The 22,362-nt window shown below is 39.5% G+C and overlaps 1 protein-coding gene across 1 annotated transcript in view; it reads right to left on the bottom strand.

The window, feature by feature from the left end:
- Positions 1-4,173: 4,173 nt before the first annotated feature.
- The window catches only part of plekhf2 (pleckstrin homology domain containing, family F (with FYVE domain) member 2), a 32,840-nt gene continuing 14,651 nt past the window's right edge, over positions 4,174-22,362 (bottom strand). The window contains exon 2 of the mRNA XM_022211903.2: positions 4,174-11,536. Within this exon, the coding sequence (XP_022067595.1) occupies positions 10,791-11,525 (735 nt within the window). The 5' untranslated portion in view covers positions 11,526-11,536 and the 3' untranslated portion in view covers positions 4,174-10,790. The remainder of the gene's footprint in view (positions 11,537-22,362) is intronic.

Genomic DNA, 22,362 nt, shown 5'->3' with positions numbered 1-22,362 from the left:
AACTAAATCAACAGTTTTTGCTTTAGATGTTCAAACGTTGTGACCACATTCAATAAAAAGAATTCCCTGATGCATTTGAAGATAATGAAAGTCAAGGCCTTATACTAGAGACATGAGGGAACAACATGTCTGCCTGAGCCGGATCAATTTAGACGCAATGTTTCCCGAGAAATATTGAATCTAGAAACAACCAAGGTGTTGGTGCTGGTCTCCCTGAAGCATCAAATTCTCCTTTTACAATACAATACAATACAATGACTTTATTAATCCCCAAAGGGAAATTCAATAACTTAATAAATAAATTTTCACAGCTGCTTTGTTTATTTAGCAATTATTAGCACATATTAACGCATATCGCAAATTTATCATAATAATGGGAATGCTAAAGCAAACAAAAAATGACGACAGAACAAACTGTAAAAGCCATTTCTGGAATTATCCTCTACATTCCTCTGATCCTTGCTGTGCCACTGTCAAATGAAGGCAATAAGGACAATAATAATCTCAGTTATATATTATTACATTTTATGGGTATTATCAAGAATAATAGTGCCATAAAGACATCCTCATTTATTTCAGTTCAGTAAATTCAACTGTTAATAAAATTGGTATTTATGATCCCGAGAAACAAGAAGTTTAAAAAAATAAATCTAAAAATCTTATAATTATATAACTGTTTAAATCATTTTTGGGTCATTTAAAGCTGCTATAACTGACTCTTTACTCTGACCTTGAAAAACAAATTGAACAATGTGACATATCATTGACTTTTCATGTTGATATGGTGAAGTTATTAGCAAATCATTTCTTATTTTATTAATAAATCCACAGAAGAAAGACACAAGTAGCTGATTGTTGTCTCACTGTCATATCACTGTATATTACATGTTTAAAAATCTGGTGTTCACACACATTTACGTTCATGCAAAAACCAGGTGTAAGGAGGAATTAAAGGGGGCAGTGGGAGTGAAAGAGACAGTAAATCTGACACACCAACTACATAAATGTCAACAATCGTTCTTCAGAATCACAGACTCCACATTTAGGAGGAAGCTTGTCCTGAAAAGGAAACTTTCTGGAATAAGCCCAATCTTGTATCATCCCCAGAACCATAAATATTCACAGGAAATTTCCTTCCATGCTGTGAAAAGTACAGTGTTAGATAATACAAAGTACATCCAATCTTAAATGAATTAAAACTTTATAATTTCTGGCTGTGACCAGAGCCAGTCTGACCTGGAGTTTTAGCATCCACCACTGTTGTAATGTAAGATTAGTATAATTGTAAAATAACCACCATAATTATTGCTATTATCCTCCATTATCTGCTTACTAATGGCTAGCACTTGCTTTGACTATCTGCCACTCAAAATGATCCGGCAGACAGTTTGAACTTTAAGGAGCACCGAGAAATTATCAAATCTGTCAAGCTTTTCATCTGCACACGCACAAAAATAAATATCACATCAAGCTTGTTCAAGAGTCTTCAAATGTGGGACAAAAGAGCTCACTCTGATGTAACAATGAACTGAAGAAATTGATCTCACAAAACAAGTTTTTGTCCATAATTTAAAAATTTAGAAGCTTAGTATCACAGAATTCCACACAGATGTCGAATGAGATAATATGATGAAGCACAAGCTGAAGCTGCTACACATACTGCCTTAGATGAGATTTTAGGTGGAATATTTATTTAAAGCAGCCCCTCAGGTCTCTGAAGTTTTTGGATGGAAGACTCGGTTAAACCAACATTTTAGGTGCATGTCCAGGGATTTATGGTGGAATGTTCCTTTAAGGTGGATGTGCGAGGACTTTGTAGGTGGAATCATAGACATAATAAAGAGTAGACGCCGCTCGGGGTGCTGCGCAGCGAGAAATACGGCCGCCATCTTGGTCCGGTCAGCCGCTCCACTCAGCGCTGTTTGACAGCGCATTTAATCCATCTTAACTCTGACTATTCAACTGATTTTCACGCTTTTTTTATTTTTATTTTTTTGCTACAAACGTCATACATGTAGCTATGATACAGGACAAATGGTTCGGCGTATTTTAATATTCATAGCGGGAAAAATAGATAATAATAATAATAGGTAATAGAATATTCTGATATTCTGGTGGTGGGTGGTGGCCTCCCCCCTCTACTCCCCCACTGCCCACCACACCTTCCCCCGTCGGACAAGTTTTTTCAAAATCCGAGACTCAACGGGTTTCTCAAGTTTCTGGAATTTCCACGAGGTCGGAGGCAGAAGAACTTGTCATGAAGAGGTGTTGAAGTCGCCGAGGATGGAAAGACTTTTTACAGCGACAAGAAGGAAGACGACTAGAAGAGCAGGTCTTTAACCAGCATCCCTAAAATCCATGGAGTCGGCTCCAGAGAAATGAAGGGAGGTCAACTTTTATCAACCTCCATCCAGATGTTCAACTTGATATCTTTACTTTGACATTTTTAGCACCACAAACCTTTAGTATCGCACTTTATTATCATTTATTAGGACTTTCATGGAATCCACCAGCAGATTTAGTTTTTGTTGAGAAACTTTATTCTTGTCATCGTGGGACTGCAGTATTTAAAACCGTTCTATTTGACCTCATATTTATTAGTTTTCGTGGAGAAAGCTATTTTATAGACCCTCCAGAAAAACGCGATTATGCGATCGAATGAATTCCTGCATTAATCACCAAAATGCCGCTGATTATGCAGGGGTCAATTATTTCCCAAAAGGCCGCATAATCCCCGCAAAACAGCGCATAATTCCCGCAAGAATCTCACATTTCCACGAAAAAAAAGAGAAATATGCGTCCCGCTTGATTTCACAATTTCCACACAAAATGAGAAAACTATAACCAATATAAATGGAGTTTTTTGAACCTAGGGCTATACTATGATGTTTTCTAAGAAACCTACTATGCTACTCTGTTTTATTTTATTTAGCCTTATTTATATAGGTAATGTCATTGAGAAACTGAGTCACATTCTCAAGAGAGACCTATCCTTAAATAACATTACAAGACAACATTGAGTCACTGACAAACAATACTAAGGGATCTATACTAGACAATATAACACTGACTTCCAGACAAACGGGGTCATGAAAAAACACAACATAGACATTAAAATGGATGTGCGAAGCGCCGAGCAATAAAGTGCATTTTGGGTCATTTTTGACCATTTTCAAAAGCTATGTACTCAAACAGGGTAACACTGAGAGAGCTGAAATTTGGCCAGGATGTACAGCAGGCATGGCTGATCAAAACTTATCAAAATACTACACAAAAGTCTGAGGGCGTGGAAATGGCGACCCCTGGAATTTGACAATTCGCCATGAAACAGGAAATACCGTGTAACTGCCCTGAACATGCGTCAATCTGCATGAAATTTTAAATGTATGATCAGAGTCCTGCCCTGATGACATTCACATGCACATATACAGCCGTAGTCACAGCGCCACCTGGTGGATGGAAGGAAATGCTCTATAACTAGCCTGAACATGCTCCAATCTGCCTGCAATTCTACATGTGTGATCACAGCCCAGCCCTCGTCACATCCGTAGGCCGACATATACTCTCGGTCGCAGCGCCACCTGGTGGACATGCATTGGTTCGCCGACCAGCAAGGATGCGAAGACCCGTCCAACGTTGCTTGCAGCTTTATTATTGCATTTATAATCAGATTTAAGTGCATCTTGTGCGTATGAAGGAAAAATACACTCAGCAACTCTACAGTCTTCTATAGAGATTATATTTCAAACACTTACAGCAACATTATATTATAGTCTTCTTTATATAATTCATTCTAGCATCCACTTTGATGCATCACAGGTTTACAGTAAACCCGTGCATTTATGTTCAGCGACTTCAAACACTTTTTTCATTCAGGTGATGAATGCAATGAATACAAAATGATTCCAGGCAGAACGTTTGGCTTGAGCAGCCTTGATGTTAATCACAGTAAAATTAACAACCGTATTTCCCATTTTTACCATTTTTCTCAGTGGTGCTGAGGTTCTTTTGTTGGTTTTTACGTCATATCAAAATGTTTAACTTAAAAATCAAAATAAAGACTGCTCAGAAAACCCCAATTTGACTGAGTGAATTAATTAACCGATTGTTGCTTTTCCCCTTTTTCCAACAAAATCCAGAACAGCAAAATAAGAACGACTCGGGACAACAGTCTGACTTTAAGCAATACATTATTTATATATAATATATACTTAAAGATTTCTGAAGGAATTAGTACTGAAGATGATATGCTGGGTTACATTCTGATTGAAGCCCTTTTAAGAAGCTTTTAAACAAAAAAAACACTACAGGAACAAAAAAAGGAAAAAAAAAAACACCAAAAATAAAAACCATCAAAGAGCAAAATGGAGAGAACTTTAAAAATCCATGAGACACAAGTGAGCGGCTCGCACAACAAAACCAAGCTCACATTACACATTGATCTCTCTTTCAGCTGTCCTAAGTTGCCTCCTCAGGCAAAGGTTTTTTTTTCCTTTACACCACAGGATCTGCAGCTTTTCTTTGATTGAATGAAGTCACACCTGAAGATGTCGACACTCTCACTGATTGGTCTCTTTGTGTTCACAATGTGAGCTCAGAGAGATCAGTTCATGAAACGCTGAATTAAAATAAATGATATCAATTTGAGATTCACTTCTGCATTTTATATCTTTGTAAGCGGAATTTTTTTTGGTTTTGGAAAGTTGGAAAGACAAAATATGACATTTAAAGGGATCATCTTTGCCTCTGGGTGACAATTAATGGTTTGTTATAGTTCATTCGGTGCTCAACTCTTAATTCATGTCGTCATTTCACTAAATTATCATATTTTTTTGCTGTTAATTCTATTATTAATCACTTTACAATTCTGCTTTTGAGGCTAAATTGATATCAAGAAAATGATCTGCTGTTTAAATGACTATAAAAATCCTTCGCAGCTGAAGTTGAAGGCAATCTTTCTACAACTGACAATTTCCAAGTTAACAAACAGAAAGCTGGCTGATAATCAGACTGAACTCCAGTTCTGTTGTCATATCACAGTGTGACACTATTTTATATTATGTTTTCTGTTCCTTTCACACACTGTCATCTAACACAGGCGGTGTGATGACAAGCTTTTAGCACCTTATAGCTGTCATCTCTTTCATGCTTATCGTTCCATTTTCTGCGGGAAACCGGCGTAAATGGACAACAAATAGCGTGTACTGTCCATGTGGTGCAACATTTCTGACCCTCATGGACTTGCATCATGCTGACACTCCCAGCTTTAATCCTTCCAACTTGTGAAATCGGAGATATGTGTGGTGACTCACAGGGCTGGAACTAACGACTGCACAAGATGAATGATTGATTCTCAGCATGACCATAAAGCCTCCAGCTCTACATCTAGGCTACTGACAAGAACAATCGCTATTCTGGTAAAAGACAAAAGCAGCTAACATGAATATTGCATTGACTCTCTGAGCTGAAGAACATTTTTTTGATGTTTTTTTTTAAAATCATGACCTTATCTACGCTCGTTTTGTCACCCAACTCCTTAAAAAAAAAAAAAAAAAAAAAAAAAAAAAAATCGGCTGGTTGCATGTATGATTCATTTACATAATTTTCTTAAAGCTCATCGCTGTAACGAAACCTTCAGTCTACAATCAGCAAGAATAGAGTCACTCGTTGACCTTGTGGCTCACAGTGTGAACACACGAACAGCTGGATTGTGTACAACATAAGAGTGTTGCCCTGGCAACACAGGCCATGTGTCAAATCCTGCTTCTCAAACATGATCAGACTGCAGCAGGTTCATTCAACCGTTGGAAGACAAATCATGTCTCTATATGCACTCAAGTTACCAGATGACTCAGAGAAACCAGGTTTGGCAGGTAATCTGAGAACGCGCTCACATTCTGTGCAAATCTGCGTAAGTATGTGGTAAGACAGTAATCAGATTTCTCTTCTACCCCTGAGGCTATTTTGGGAGCATTAGTTATTTATCCGATCGGTTTTCCTGTTTGTTTTTGTTGCTGTGTCTGATCTGTGTCAGACCAGCTTGAGTTTCTTTCTTACAGAGCAAATGTGGCATTTGAAATCTTGAAGGTTCGACTGATTTAGACCTCTGGAGCTACCTGGAGCCCGTTTCAGTTTTAATTAGACTTTGGATGGAGTTAATTTGAAAACAACAACATACAATAAATTGGAGCAGAGTTACTTGTCATTTCCTCCAGCCTCTGCAACACTTTTCTTCCAAGAAATCAGTGTTCTCTGAGGCAAACAGGCTGGACAAAGCTGAGTGTGACCAGGTTACTTATGTGCACATTTAAGCACATGATGGTGATGGCTGCACTGAACACCTGTCCCTTCTGAAGAACAGAGGATTAAAAATAAAATAGATGTAGTTAATGCTTGGTAAATGTCATATCAGGAATAAACCTGCTGCTGTGACGAAGTCATTGAGACAATTTCCTGCCTATTTTATAATTGTGAGGTGTGTTAAAAAGCTGCAGATGCTGCTGAGATGTACTGACAGGAGGAAGAGGAGGAGGGCTGAGCACAGGGACACCTGAGACAGCGTCATTTCAGAACTGATTAGAACTGTACAACAAAAGCACAATAACCCAAAACAAATCTGTACAAATGTACAAAAATCAACAGGATTAAAACAACATGAAGATTCATTTTAAAACACCCAACAGAGTCACTGTGGAACTGACAGTATGTGGTATAAACCTGGATCAGAGTCCATGTGCCAACTTTGTTAAGTGCAATCCACAGCAAACCTGAGGCCGGACTTTGTGCTTCCGGGTTTGACGGTAAAGTCGTCTTCTCCGTCAGCACCTCAGCCACAGTGAGTATAAAGGACAGCTGGTTAGTGATCATTAACATGTTAACTTCCCTAATCACTTAGGTTGCCTTTACTGCAGCAGCATAAGCTCTAACAACAACTTGAGTCTGTAAAATCTACAGACAAAAAGAAAATGATCCCTTTCTTCTGCCTGTTCTGCTGCGTTGCACTATAGACGAGGCGTTGCTTTATATAAACATACCCTCGTCAAAAAATGCACATAACTGACTGTAGAAAAATAATGCTCTGCCTGTTTGTAGTCAAAATGTAGATAATCATCTAGGGACACTCATAGCGGTGTCACTTGTAAAGGTTAAGCTCTTTCAGAAGCAGCTAAAACTTGCCCCCCCCCCCCCCTTTTTTTTTCCATTTCAGATAAAGTTAAAGACATTTCAGAGGTTTCAGTTTCCAGTCTTAACTCATGACTTTTACTGTTGTATAAAACAACACACCTCTGAGAATTTTCATTCCAAAGACCCAAAGCATACAGCGTCCTCCATTTAAACTGAGGGAAAAAAATGAGGACAAACCCAGAGAACAGTGGTCTTTAACAGGCCACAACGACCAAATCGAATCTGTGTTACACCAACCACAGGTGTTTCAGTCACCATTTTCCATGTTTGTCTGACTGAACAGATGCATTTTATGAACTCAGTATTCCATGTGTACTGACCTTACAACCGCTCACATTAAACATCGGTAGCTGCATAAGTTCTTTCCCTTCTGAGCTCCAGGAATAATCACTTCAACTGTTTACACAAAGGCAGACAAGGAGATAGGGCTGCTGCTGCTGCTGCTGTGCTGTTTCCACTTTACGCTTATTAATATTAGCCAGGGGACTTTAGTAAAAAAAAATAAAAAAAGAAAGAAAAGTTGAACCTGGCTCTTTTGCTTCAATACAAGGTGACATCGTCCAGCAAGGAATCGAGTTCAATTAAATACACAAACACACATATCTGTAAGATTACTTTGTAATGGAGTTTTACTTTTTACCTAGCAACCATCATGATGACAATATAATCCTTTCAAGGGCTGTAAAATCCTGCCTCAGAGTATTATAAACCTTTGTGCAGTGTTTTGGATTTTGTCAAACCTCAAACACAAAGCTTTTCTGGACTGAACACCTTTAAGGCAGGGTAACCTGGATGTGACAAACTGATCAAATTGCTGCTTTTCTTAGTTGAGATTGGCTGGAACAAAACAGGACATCTGTGTATCCTGACCATTGGATTTGTGTCAAGATGCTATGTGTGTGTATTTATGTTTTTTTATTTAAATACCAACCTGAGGCCTGAAGCAACACGGGAGCTTCATTAACATGCTGATAGTCTGAGAGGTTCTAGCTTGAGTCTGACATTAATAAATGAACGGAACAGTGAAGATTTCTAATGGCGGGGAAAAACTGTGACAGGGTGATCACACAAACTGGCATAACTCTTAATATTAAACTGATTCCTTTACAGTTTTGTTAAAAGGTTCTGGCTTCCAAAATGATCCATTCTGACTCTGAAGACTAATTACTTTTTTTAAACATACGGAAATGAATGCTTGGTGTTTCTGAGTGCAAATTAGTTCTCTCCTCAGAGGACTCACTGGGAAGAGAAACTCTGACTGAAACTGTTGACATCTCAGAGTAAATGAACCTTAAATCTCCACAGGCTGCCACAGGTAGCTCGTTACAATTCCTCCAAGCAGCCTCTTTCAGTTCCTGGTTCAGTGACTGATCACATGACTTGGGTCAAACACCGTATCATGTGACAAGCAGACTTGCTTTTCATTGGAAAGTTCTGGTGCTGAGAAAGTTACAAACGACACAGCGAGGGAAGGGAAGGAAGGACATGTTAGCTTTGTTGGCAGAGAAGCAGAGTTCAGTGGAGGTGCGTTTGTTTTATGACACACAGTGGTCATCTGACCTCGAAGCAGCACATGCCAGAGTCACTGACAGGAAGACAACATGCTGATTTCCTCACTTTCATTCCAGGGAACCACCTCAGCAGCAGAACAGGGAGGAATCGCACAGACTATGGTGCAACACATAATCCTGCGACAACAAATGAAAATGCAAAACAGGCCCTAAAACTTCCTGATTATTGCATTTGATTTAATTTCATTCATTCACTGATGGAATAAGCTGTGTGTTACAAGCTTGTCTGATGTTCCCAATTTTTTTTTTCCACACCAAAATGAAATTGGCCTTTAAAACAGCTCAATCAATGTTTTGCACATCTCTGTTGCTCACACAGCCTCTAAACAAGCCAACAACTAAAAGAAATATCCATCCAGGTGTGAGGAACCATTTCATCCATCTTCCACCCTGAGGATTTTTCCCACTCTGGCAACTTAAGAATTACAACTTAATGTGCAGCCTTTGCCACTTTATGTCTTTTGTTTCCAAGATACTCCACCCATGAGGTGATATTAAATCTAAGATCCAGGGATTCTCAGGAGAGTGCAATGCAACAGCTTGTTTGCAACACAAAAAAATGCCATGACAATGAAGGACGTGTTCGGACAAGCACTGCAAGAAAACGTGGGGCGTGATCAGTCAATATTCAGATGTTTTTAACACCTAATTATCCAATTGTTGGATTGTTTTCACAATATTGTGGAATGAGATGGTAGTTTACACTTTATAGTGATGGACATATGCGTTTCATGTAGTGAGCCATTTTGATACAACGATAGATGTTTTTCAAGGCTGCATGGAGGCAAATGCAAGCTGTTCACATGTTTATGTATCGGTACGTAAACTCCCACACGATCAATACTCCCTTCTGTTTTGTATTTTTGTAAAGCAAAGTGGAAATACAAGGCAGAACCCAGAACCAAACTCTCACAGGATTCTCCTTGAGAAGGAAAATAAAAAAAAGAATATTAGCAGCTAAATCTAAAAGCCAGCGCCTGCCTTTTTAAGATTGGATGGCTGGCTAAAGCGTCTTTCAAGTGTCTCCAGGAAAAGTCCAAACTGAACTCTTCCTGTGTGTCGGCTGGCTGGTAATCACTCTGCTCTTCTGTTCGGTGTTGACACGCAAAACCAAAAAACAATCCCATCCTACATAATGTGCATCAGAGTCAACCTGTCATGAAGTCTCTGTTTTTTTGCAGACTGGCTTTATTAACTTCTAACCTTTCCCCTACTGAAGACTGAGCTCAGTTTTCTACAAGGCACTACGTGATGGCAAAGGCAGAAAGCAGAATTAGTTTTTGGGATGTCAGCTGAGGAAACTGTGCTAAGAGACCGACACTCACCGTGAGACAAGATTTAGTTGATTTGTCAGAAGCAACTATATTAGGTCATTTAGAAAAGCTATTGGTTTAGCGTAATATCTACATTTTGTTATTTAGAAAAGAGGGTTTTAGCATTTTGTTAGAGATAAATTTACAAAGTAGGGCAACAAAAATGCCAGAATTCTGTTACAATAAAGTCCTGTTTGGAATAATACCTGCAGGACAGACATTTGCTTTTCCCTGCAGAAATTACCTTGTTTTAGTTCATGGACAGAACATAAAAAAAGAAAAAGGGGAAAAAAATTAGAAGAAACTAAATTATAACAGAGTGGAAGTTTCTCATTAGCACCGCTGTTTTCTGTAGTGACTAATTGCAGCCTAATTAAGAGGCAAGAGAGAAGGGCGGACTCAAAGGCGATGACGAACAGTCAGACTTCATCCCAGAGCTCTGCTGGTCATGCAGTTAATTCCACATTCCACTGATTAATCATTGTGTTCAGGAAAATATTCATCCCTGCTGGAACTAAAGAGAAAACAAAATCATTTGGTTTGCAGAAAGGACTGAAGCTCCACCTCGAATTAATTAATTAATCCTCAGAGGTGGAACTCTTGTCATGGGGATCAGAATTCAATCATCTGGGAGGAAAAAGACAAAATGAGAAAATGATCAGCAGAGTATTTCCTCCTCGACAGAGAGACGGGACGCGCTATTGGGAGGATCGGGCATTCCTCAGTCACTGCTGTCGTCTTCGTCTTCATCGTCTGACAGGTTGTTGAATTTTGACCCCGGCCGGCTGATGGAGTCTGAGCGGGGCCCGAGGCTTCCTGACGTCAGCTGCAAGTAGCAATACTCGCAGACACGAACGGGTTTGGACGACTGACTGGGAAGGAGGTACTTCTTCTCCGAGCACGGCCCGCAGACCACGAAGCCACACTTTCTGCAGTGGTGACGGCGGCTGACGGGCGTAAACTTCACCTTCTGGCAGCGCATGCACACGGACGCTTCCGAGTCGGGCACCCACACGGCCGCATGCTCGCCCGTCGGAGACTTTCCGCTCTTCTGCAACAAGTCTCCGACACATTTCCCTATGTGGTTCATCCACTCGGACTTTTCGGTGGCGGTGGCAGCGTAGACGGCGAACGATTTGGTGGGTGTCTTGATGAGCCAGCCGTTGCGCAGGTCGCCCTCGTCCGGCACCGTGTCGATGGTGACGCTCTCCAGAGGAATGATGTGCTGCTTGTTGTACTTCTTCTTCTGAATGACAATGTTGCCGTAGACCAGGATGTCATTGAAGAGGAAGAACTGTCGCGCCTTGGGCTTCTTGCGGCAGAGTTTGGTGAGGACGCCCTCGCCGATCAGCACGCGGCCCGGGATGGCCAGCGGCTGGCCTGCAGCACCAAAGCAGCTCTCCACCACTGCAATCCGCTTGGAGTTGGCCTCGCTGTTCGCAAGCCGGTCCACCATCTTCACCTCACCTGGAGGAAAACGGAAAGAGAGGACATTTTTACCAACAGCTCTATCAAAGCAGTGGTTCTAAAATGCTCGTAAATGTTTTATTAATCATTATGTTACAACAGTGTGGAGTGACAAAATGAGTCAAAGTAATTCAGAAGCAACCTTCTTTTCATGTATATTTTTCTGAGCTACTGTTGAACAAATGGAAAACTCCAGCAGACATGGAAGAAGTCTGCTCTATTTGGCTCTGTCTGGTTGTAAATTGGATTGCTTGCTTGATTCCCTTGATAACAGACCAGTTTTTACTCTGTGTCAATGTCAGCTTTCTGCCTTCTATTCTACAACTTGTTTTGTTCACCAAACAAATCATACAAGGTTCAGTCTTAACAGTATCAAAGCATGAACACCTACATACCCACTTAGTTTAAGAGCCACACTAATTCATTCAGTTCATGTTTAACAGTTCTGCTTTCCCCTCACTTTTCCAGCATTGGTTTAAAAATTTGAAAGAGGGGAAATAAGTACGTGACTATATGATGAACTCTAAGCTTTGAATAAAAAATTATTTCTGCAACACATTTCACAAGTCTCCAGTCTTTAATAAAGTATCAAGGCAGTCAAGACATTTTTTCCAGATTTTTAGCAACGTTGTCAAGAAGAAAAAAATAGCTAAGAGGTCAGCAGTGTTGATGATTTAGAAATAAAACATTTTTTCCCCCTTATTCTCAACACTAGTTTCTTCATAATGCGCTCCTGTCTATACAACAAATCCAGGGTAAAGCTTTTGTACTTTCTAATGTTCTTGTGCCATAAATTAATTACAGTCCTATTCACTGCTCAAAGAATTATGCAGTGAAAGGGGGAAAAAAGTTCAATCACTAAAACATGGCAGGACAGATCATTCAAACAGCTCATGGTCTGAACAGTTCTGGTTTTCATTTGATGTTTAAATGACCGCTTCCACCATCTTCTTCCTCCTCATCAATTAAATGGGTAAAACTAGAATTGCAGTAACTCATTTCCCACCAGTATTGTCTGTGTTTTCTAGACTGAATTTACACATTAAGCGACTATTCCTCTTTCCCTTTTTGTAACTCCGTGTTCTCTGGAGCTGCTGCACAGAGAAGCACACAGGCAGTGTTCAGCATGGAGGCACTTTACAGCCGCTTGCTTATCTCTGCGCTCACACATAGTGTATACAGCAAAACTCCCAATAACCGTGTTCTCATTTAGAGCTTTTTATGTTGTTAAATGACAGAACAAGCACGAAACAGTGTCTGAAACAAAGCCCATGAAACCATGTTAACCAGCAGCCTGTTTCAAGCTGGTGCTCTGCACTGCTGAAACACTGACTTTAAAACCACGATGGCTTCTCATAAACTCACTATGCACGTGTATAAAATAATTCTGGAATATTTTCATAAAATTTGAAGCTACTACCAAGGTTAGAGAGTATATGCACCACAAGAAGAAATGTTCTTTGTGACTTTGTGAAGGGTTTTCATAAAAATGTGGAATTCATTTTGGAGTTCACCTATGGACTTGAATAATAAGCCCTCTAAAGGCATTTTTATCATGCCGAAGTTTCCAGTTTAAGGCTTCAATTTTGCTCTTTAATATGCAAGCCTCTGACTACATTTCACACTATGCTGCATTATACAACGACATACAAAATACAAACAAAACTAAATAAAAAATTTAAATGAAATAGTCTGTCTTTAGTTTTTTGGAGGAAAATTAATTGATTAGATTAACTTGTACAATGATCAGAAGATTAACCCGTTGAAAAAGCAGTCCTTCCAGGATTTCGTGGGTGTTTCTCGTGATTGTTGCGGTCAAAAAGGCCTGAATTCACGGCAGCTTTTCTAAAAAAATTGCGATAAAAGTTGTGATGTTTTAAGCTTATTTGTTGTGATGAAATTGCGGGAGACAGTGACAGTTGCTAAAAAGCTGCATTTTTTCCAGCTTGTAGAACATGTTTCAACACTGTAATTGACAAGATTTATTCCGAAATTAATTATTTAACGTTCCAACCCATTTCCACAAAAGCTGGCACACCACGGTGGGAAATTAGCACCAGCTAGATACTGGTTTAACATGACGTGACCTAAATATGTAGCGGGCGACGGGAATTGATGGGACTCAGAAACACCCCCACAATTTAATCAGTTGTTCTTTGTGTCATTTCCAATACGTCCACAGAGGTAGATTTGTTGTAGGATCACAATCATGTGATCGTCAGCAGGCCGCTGAGGTAGCGTTCACTTGTTGCCATGGTTACCATGCTGCTATGAATCCTTAACAAATCTGTGGATCCAAACTTTAAGCCGTATCACTGCCGAAGTCTAATCATTTGGTCCTTGTGTCATTTCTGACCGACCCTGAGAATTTCCTTCAAATCCCTGAGTCTGTTTTTGAGTAATGTTGGTAACAGAGGAATGTTTCACACACGCTGATCGTCACATAACTCTGCCATGTTCTTTGGTGGAATAATGAATCTAATTTACCTTCATTCTTTCAGTGCTCTAACGGATCTGGATGCAACAGTTTCCATCATGGTGATTTGTCTGGTCTGTTGTCCGATCATTTCAGCCGTTCTAATATGTTTCGTGTTAAAAAAAAAAAAGTGTGTATAATACGTAATTTTTTTTTCTTTTTTTGTATTCCACCACAATATTGCACGGGTTTAGGAAGTGAATTCGGTGACGTACGTGCATTACGTTTGCGCTGGAAGCTGCTATGATCGGTGGAACTCATGGGAGGCGGGCCAAAATTGCGGGAAAGTTGCGGTGATTGGACAAAATTGCAAGGCCGAGCAAAATTCGCGGAGATTGGTTGATTTCGCGTGAACTCGCGCGATCGCAACATCGCGAATTCCTGGAGGGACTGAAAAACAGTTTTTAGAGGCAGCTCTACTGTTTTCTGTGATTTTTGGCATTTATCATATATGAGGTTTAAAAGGCCACTGGAACATTTAATTTCTAACCAATAAAATCCAATACTTCATACTACAATTCTAGCATGGCTTTGCCTCTCACAAGAGATAGAACTTCATTATTAAACAAAAACAAAGAACAAATCAGGCAAACTTCAACTGTCAGCCATCAATTTCCAGCAATTTATTTCTGTGTAATTTAGGCAATAACATCATCGCTCAATAAGAAGATGATGATTCCCCTGCAACTTGAAAGCTACTGTTGTAAAACACATAAATCAGCTTACACATCCTGACAGAAACACATTCATCAGCTCAGCAAACAGAATAATCAGTAAACTTGCGTGGAATGATGACTAACTCTTTGCTTAATGGAAGTTATGTTTGAATAGCCAGGAAGAAGAAACTTTCCTCGACTAATGTTGCCATGTCACAATCATGAGGCGTCTCTGACTAACACACACCTTCGCGGTTGTGTGGAAAGTTGAACTAGATCGCTTAAAGCACTAATAAATATCCAGCCTCTGTCTTTGTCTGTATGACTGTAAAATGCTTAGCTGTCACACTCAGTTTAACATCTAAAGAACATCACAGGCGCCGTCAGCTCCTCTGACACGTTCACACTTTGCACCACTGAAAAAAATAGGCTGGGAGTGACTTGAATAAAGACTCAGCTATTCTATTTAGTGTTTGTAGGGATTGCAAGGTCAGCGATAAATAATGAAGGTTCCACATTGAAACTTTTGAAGCTTTCCAGGCAGAACTAAATTCAGACAAAACCAAACACCAGCAGGCTTTTCCTCTCTGCTGCAACCCTGATGGCAGAACTCATTGGTTCTCCTCTGGCTTTATTAGGAGCACAGTGAAAGAGGTCAAAGATCACTGATGATATAGATGAGAGGGTGCTGATGCTCTCTGGTGAGCTGTGACCTCAAAAAGCCGCTCACACGCATAATGACGTACACAGTGCATAACACACACAGGAGCAAACGAGCAAAGTGGATGCACACTGTACGACTTCACAGGGAATTTCAGGTTCTGACATCGCATCTACTCATTTAGCCTTCCTACTGCTACTACTATGTTTTGCTATGCTTTTCATCAGATGCCTTCCAGTCAGCCTTAGTGAACTGTTACTGTGCTGCAGGTATTTTTTTTAAGCATAAAACGCAAAAGTCAGAAATAGCCTTGTATAATAAACCCGTACACATCACAAAAAACAACAGCAATAAAAACAGTTAAGAAAGCCAAAGTCTTAGAATAAAATGTGAATGGCTAAATATTGTAAGTTTCACAGAGGTACCATTTATTGTATGTTCAACTGGAAGGCAGAACATTTTAAAACAGCTATAATCAACATTTTTACCACACATTTATGCTAAAAGGTCTGAATGCCCACCGTCACAGATGAGCTGTCTGAAAATGCTAATGCACCTTCACATACTGTCTAAGGAAAACCCAGGACAACAAACATTACTGTATACCTGCTCAGCAGCTATTATCGGCATGTTGACACTCACATGTTGGCATGTGGCTCAAAGAAAACTGCGTCATGGAAGTGTGGTTATTCTTAGTCTTGCTTTCAAAATAACTCAATAATCATTTGTCCATTCATTATCTGGTTTATTTTTTTAAATGCCCAAAGTGATCTGGGCAGCAGTCCAAGTTTCTAAAACATTCAATTAACAGTTATATAAAGCAAAGCAAACCATTCTCGCACTAAACAGCTAGAACTAATTGACATTTTTGCTTAAAAATAAATAATGAATAAGGAAATCATTGCTGACATTAAATAAATGACATCTTTCAGCTCTACAGTAGCCTATAACAAAGTTCCGATACAGGTCATCAAACAGGCAAAGCTGCATTAACTATGGTTAGATTTGCTGTCCCTTCTAAACTTTCCAACCTTCAGAAGATGAAAGCTAACATAACTTTGTACAACAAACAAGCTTTTGGTTAGAGGCATTTGTTTGTTTGCACATGGGTGGACTGCACTTCAGCAAACGCCTTAACTGGACTAACTGTAACAGACAGAAAACAAAGTGTTGGTGTCACTGTGTTCTTGGTTTCCTGCCCTTTACAAAAAACCACAGAGTTAGAAACGATGCTAATTAGCCAGCAGATGCCAGTGCAGCTTGGGCCGGGCTCCCCAGTGATCTGCACACTAATAACCCACAGTGAGCTGCTGCTCAAAGCCCTGGAGAGGACAGAGAGGCTGCTGACATCTCAGCCCTGTTAGCGAAGGCTCATTGCCCGCTGCTGAGCCGACTGGGCAACCAGCTCCCATCAGGAGAGAGCTGAGGGCACGAAGAGCTAAAGGCCAAGAGAGAGCGAGAGAGAACGGCATAAATATAGGCTGGAGGTTCTCAACCCAGTAATCAAAGCGAGACAGAGAGGAATGAAAGAGACAGAAAAATGCACAGAAAATACTACAGTAGAGAGAGTGAGCTTTCTTTGTACTGTAGTGATAAATGACTGGGACGGCAGCCTTCATGAGCAAACACAGGAATGCAATCAGAAGGACACAAAGAGAACTCTAAAAGCATAATCAGCCATCATAGTTTAATGGTAAGGTATAAAAATGAAATAATAAAAGACATGTTCTTCAATACATCAACATTGTACCGTCTGACAAGCCAGTAAACATCCACCATCTCCTTTCCAAACGCATATCGCATCATAACAACAACACCAGGCACCTTAATTGTGCTGAAATTGGGAAAAGAACACTGAAACATGCAAATAAGGGTTAACAGAAATAGACTCAAATGTAATTAGGGTTACAACCAATTCTTCAGCCAATCATTTTATCAATTAATCATATACTTTAAAATGTCAGAAAATAATGAAAATAAAACAGATATCATATTGTTAATTTTTTTTACAGTTGACTCACTGATCAATTAACCTGAATAAATCTTTTTATCAATACATTTAATATGTCGATATTGACAGGTTAAACTTTCTGTAATATCAATGGTAATAATCAGCTGAATTATATCATGTCCACTAAGACGAATGCCAACAAGACAACACTAGAAAGTTCTTATCAAAGGCTCCAGTTTCTCATCCAACTCTCAACAAGAAAGTGAAAAGCACATCTCCAAAAAGATTACATTATTCTAAAATGCAAATTATCCATATAATCTACATAAAGCAACACAGATTAAGGATAGTATCATAGAAGTGTAGGAAACAAAGCAAACAAGATGACATGGTCATCAATATCCCCCGCCACATGTGATGTCTATGAGTCTATATCCAAAATAGTGATCAAGGGCCATAACTCTGTTAAATATTGTCGCACAGGTCTCATTTTCGAACTTGATCAAGGTGTCCATGGTGTGAAGCTACACACTAAATTTCGTAATCCTAGCTGTAATAGTTTCCGAGAAAAGCTGTCCCCTTCATCTCGGACGGACGGACGGACGGAGGCCAAACCTATATCCCTCTTTCCACTTCGTGGTGGATAATAATCCCATTCAAGAAGCATGAACCTGTGAATTTTGAATAAGAAATGAAGGACACTGCATGATGCACAGAAGGATTTGTGCCGTAGAGGCCTGCATGGTTGGACAGCGGTTGAAAAGGATCAAAGTAGGGCGTTGAAAATATGAATGTCTGACCTGTAGGTGTCTTTTTATGTGTCTGGAAGAGTTTGCTGGAGTCAGCTGGTGTGCAGAAGACAGGCTGCTCTCCTTTCCTTTTAACAGATGCTTTGACATCTTAAACCTGCTGAAGAACCTTCCTGCTGTCTCAGTATATGTCAATAACACTGACAGGTTTGCTTGAATAAGCAACAAGAAACAAACTTTCCGTCCAAAGTTGGGATGAAAGTGAGACGGCTTCATCCGTATTAATCAAGAACAAGAACATACCATCTCCAGTGGAGGAAATATTTATTTTAATTATGCTAACAGGGATCAAAGTAATCTGGATTCTCAAATAACCAAGATTACTTGCTAATCTACTTAAAGGAAAACAGTTTGTTACCCCATTGGATTTCAGCGTATCACAGGAGCGTCAATTTTTAATGCATTTTCTATTTTCTCTTTCTTTAGCTTTATACATTGTCAAGTTTAATTGTCGGATGCATATGCTAATTTAAAACAACTGAAAATAAAATTGCAGCAAATAGCATTTTTAGGTTGAAAAAGTGACTGAAAGTCTGCAATTTCCAAGTAAAGTTCACCTTAAATTAAGCCAAATATTTAAAGACAATTATGCTTGATCTTTATAGGATTTACAGGGTTTTTTTTTTTTTTTTTTTAAATCAAAAAGCATACATTTAAATATTTGTGTTTATCTGTCAGAGTAAGTCAAAATATAGCTACAATCTTTGATGGATGAACGGCTTTAGTCTAGGTGTAGCTAAAAGTAAATGAGGTGGTCAGGAAATAGCCTTTAAGGTCATTAATTCATGATGTACTTTCCACACTCGCATTAATGAATGTCGACTGGGTTAGAGCTCAGCCCGCTACTTACTCCAACTCTAAGTATCAATGTGATGATAAGGATGCAAGTAAATGTACTCAGTTAGTGGTTACCCATCAAAGTTGCTGGTGGAGGAGATAAACTTCACGGCCAGAAGCAATTATTTATTTGCATTACGATGCCACTTGGTGTCATCTTCCCACTTTGCGGACAGGTTGGGTTCGTCAACCAGCTGGAGAGTGGCAAATTGAACACTTTGTGCCAGCATGGCTGTGTGTGGAGGGTAACTTTACCAGCTGTTGTGTCATCTGACAAAACAAACACATCAATCCTCCATCTGTAGACCTTGTGGACAGAAAGATAAAACCTAAACTGAGCCAATTAAGTTCAAAATATTTAATTCAATGTCAGATTACTGCAGCCTGGACACGATTTGGATACTGTCAGGGTTACTGAGTGTGAATATTCCTAGAGTCCCTTGAGGCCTTGCAACTCACACAAACTGTTTATGTTACTGGTCTGCTATTTACTAACAATTTCTGAAATGTTTTCTGGAGAGAACTATGTAATTTAGAACAAATTACAAGGAAAACAGGCAAATTTCTAAAGCTGTAATTTTCCTTAAATGAGCTGTGTTTTGCGTGTGTGGAGTTTGCATGTCTTCCTTGTAACTGCGTGGGTTTTATCTGGGTACTTCAGCTTCCTCCCACAGACAGGCATGGTAGGTTAACTTGTGATTCTTAGTATGCTGTAGTTGTGAATATGAGTACACGTAGATGTCTGTCTGTGCTGGTCCTGTAATATAGTGGCAACCTGTCCAGGGTGTATTCGTCTCTGGCTATAACAGATTATTCAGAGCTGTCAACAAACAGTAAATCACCTCCAATCTAAGGTTTCTAACTTTTCAACAACCTAAAAGCCCAATGATGAGTAGTATACAACTATATATCACAAAAAAACTGCAAATTTGCACAACTAACCAAAAAATGTTGCCTGGCAAAGGTAATGATGATTTATCATTTGTCAAGATTGCTGGGGTCATTTTCTGTTGCCCATTCAAATATTCAACACATTATTTCAGCTGTACTCACTCATGTGAAAAATGGAAGCATGTGTCATGTTGGACTTCTCAAAATACATCTGAGGTGTCAGGCTTAGGCTTACATTTCTCTCGAGGAACTATGCACACTGATTTAAAACCTCCAGCACAAAAAAGTCTCATAGATTAGCATTTTAATACTCAGGTCTTCAGCTGCTTTAATCCTGGAAGAAGTGCAACAAAATGCCACCCTGACTCGATCAAGCACAAATGCACTGTAGAAATAAAAAGAAAGGCATGAAAAATCTGAATATTAAAGGTTCTTTTGTACATGCTTAGTTCTAGTAACGCTTGGCATTTGTTGTTTTGAATGTTAATGGCGACTGGCTGTGCTACCTTGGGTTACAGGCACAGCAGTGGCTTTAGATAGGCCCAATGATTAATTCATTAGGAGCGCCATCCTCTCTCTCAGTTTACAAGATCCGGTCATTTACTACCAGGACAGAATCAGATTAAACCTCCCCCAAAAAGCTAGGAAAAAAGGTCCTTTGAAAATTAGGCACTTTGATCTACCTAAACAATTAGCTAAGGTATCTTCAAATCCTAAAGGAATACTACAATGTCAAAAAAAAACCTATATAAAGGATTGTCGCCTTGAGCTTTTTGAACAAATCCTCAACTTCATGCAGACTTCCATATTGTAAAGGAGGATTTATCATTGTGCATGAAGGGGTTACTGTGTAGTTTCAGAGCTTCTGTGACTATGCCATAGCCAATTTCCTCCTCAGAAAGCCAACTAGGAATTTGTATAAAATTACTACAAACGTGTTGTGTGGGACCACCAGACAAGTCATTGGTCTGCTTGTGTTTTCTGTTATGAGTTTACGATGTCAGTTGAATACTGTTGCCAACGAAAAAACATTAAGGAAGTTTAAGACGACAACAACAAAAAAATACTATTTTTAAAAATTCAAGTAATTTAATTCTGTCCTCTTGGCAAACCAGTGAAAATTGCATCTTGGGTGAGTCTGAGCAAAAACAGGGTGTTAAAGTTGCTCTCTGGGCGTAACTGTGTCTGATCACATATGATAAAATCACCCTTGTGTCGTAAGGGAAATGCCACACATCTAACCTCAAGAGAATAATACTGAGAGTGACAGTTCCATCAGTTGCTTCATCTGCAAAGTTGGTTTGGGTTTAAAAATAAGATAGTTGAGATAATCGTGAAAAAAAAAAAAGTTGAGAACTTGCTATCTTTTGTAAACACAAAAAGATGACGTGGGGCTGTCAACTCTTCATCATGTCCTGCAGTTAAACCTCCAGCGGTACCACTTTGGGAAGCCTGGGAAGGAAGGGAAGCACTGAGTCAGACACCAAAGGGGGAGAGCGACGATGACAAAGACACGGAGTGAAGAGAGAAAGAGCGATTCTGTAGGCTGTAAACAGCAACCACAGAAACAAGGACAGCCATTTATCTGGAGGGGTGTAATGAGAGGCCAGATGCTGTCGAGGATGAGGCAGTGTCATTGTTCGTGCCTTTTCTATTGTATGTGTCTGTGTTTACGCTGCTGCTCTTGGGTTACAAGTTATAATGCAACATGATAAAAAAAAAACAGACTTTGTTAAGATGTAATAAAACACATTCATTGGCGCTAATCAGTACAAGGACTCCTTCACTTCAAAAGAAAAAAAACAAGTCTCTACAAACTGATGTAGAGCAGATACAAAACACAATAAAACTGGTCAATGCTTACTGCATTCCCCTTAAAGAAACTACTGTCTTTCAGCTTTGACTGTCGATAAATCCGTAACAAATTTATATATTATGAAAAATGCAATTTTCTCAACTTTCTTCTTTACAACACTGCTCAAGTTTGGTCAAGATGCATGGAGACTGAGAACTAGAAGTCTACGAAATCAACTTTAATCAAATTTAATTGCCAACACATTTCAGCCTTGCCAGCCCTGACAACAGGTTTCTCTAGAGTTGCTGCTTTGGTGGAAAAGGTCGTTAAAATGAGCACTATTCCACCATGAAGGGATTAACTTCATTTTTGTTGTTCATAGCACCTGTAATACATCTGGATATACATATCCAGTCAATTAGAAATGTAACAGAGCAGGTCCTTGCCAACAACGATCCTCCTTCAAGAAGCTCTTATCAGCTTGTGGCTGACCTGAACATGGTGCTCTGCTGCTATGTGTCAACAACATCCTGTCACGTCTATACAGAGGATTACACAGCAGTGGTGTGGCAAGGAGCACAGATAAAGGGATTGGAGGCTAATCTGTTGTGAGAGATGGTGGTATGGAAACGGAACCAATGTTCCTGCCTGTTAACTAGTCGAGAGTAAGTATTTTAGAGATTATCAGATTACCATGCCTTTACACAACAAATGACACCTCATTATTATTTCCAGTTTCTTACTGAAAAC

The sequence above is a fragment of the Acanthochromis polyacanthus genome, chromosome 12, assembly GCF_021347895.1.
Source record: "Acanthochromis polyacanthus isolate Apoly-LR-REF ecotype Palm Island chromosome 12, KAUST_Apoly_ChrSc, whole genome shotgun sequence".
In the NCBI taxonomy this organism is placed as follows: domain Eukaryota; kingdom Metazoa; phylum Chordata; class Actinopteri; family Pomacentridae; genus Acanthochromis; species Acanthochromis polyacanthus.
The sequence above is the reverse complement of the archived record's forward strand: the minus strand, read 5'-3'. Positions and strand labels throughout refer to the sequence as shown.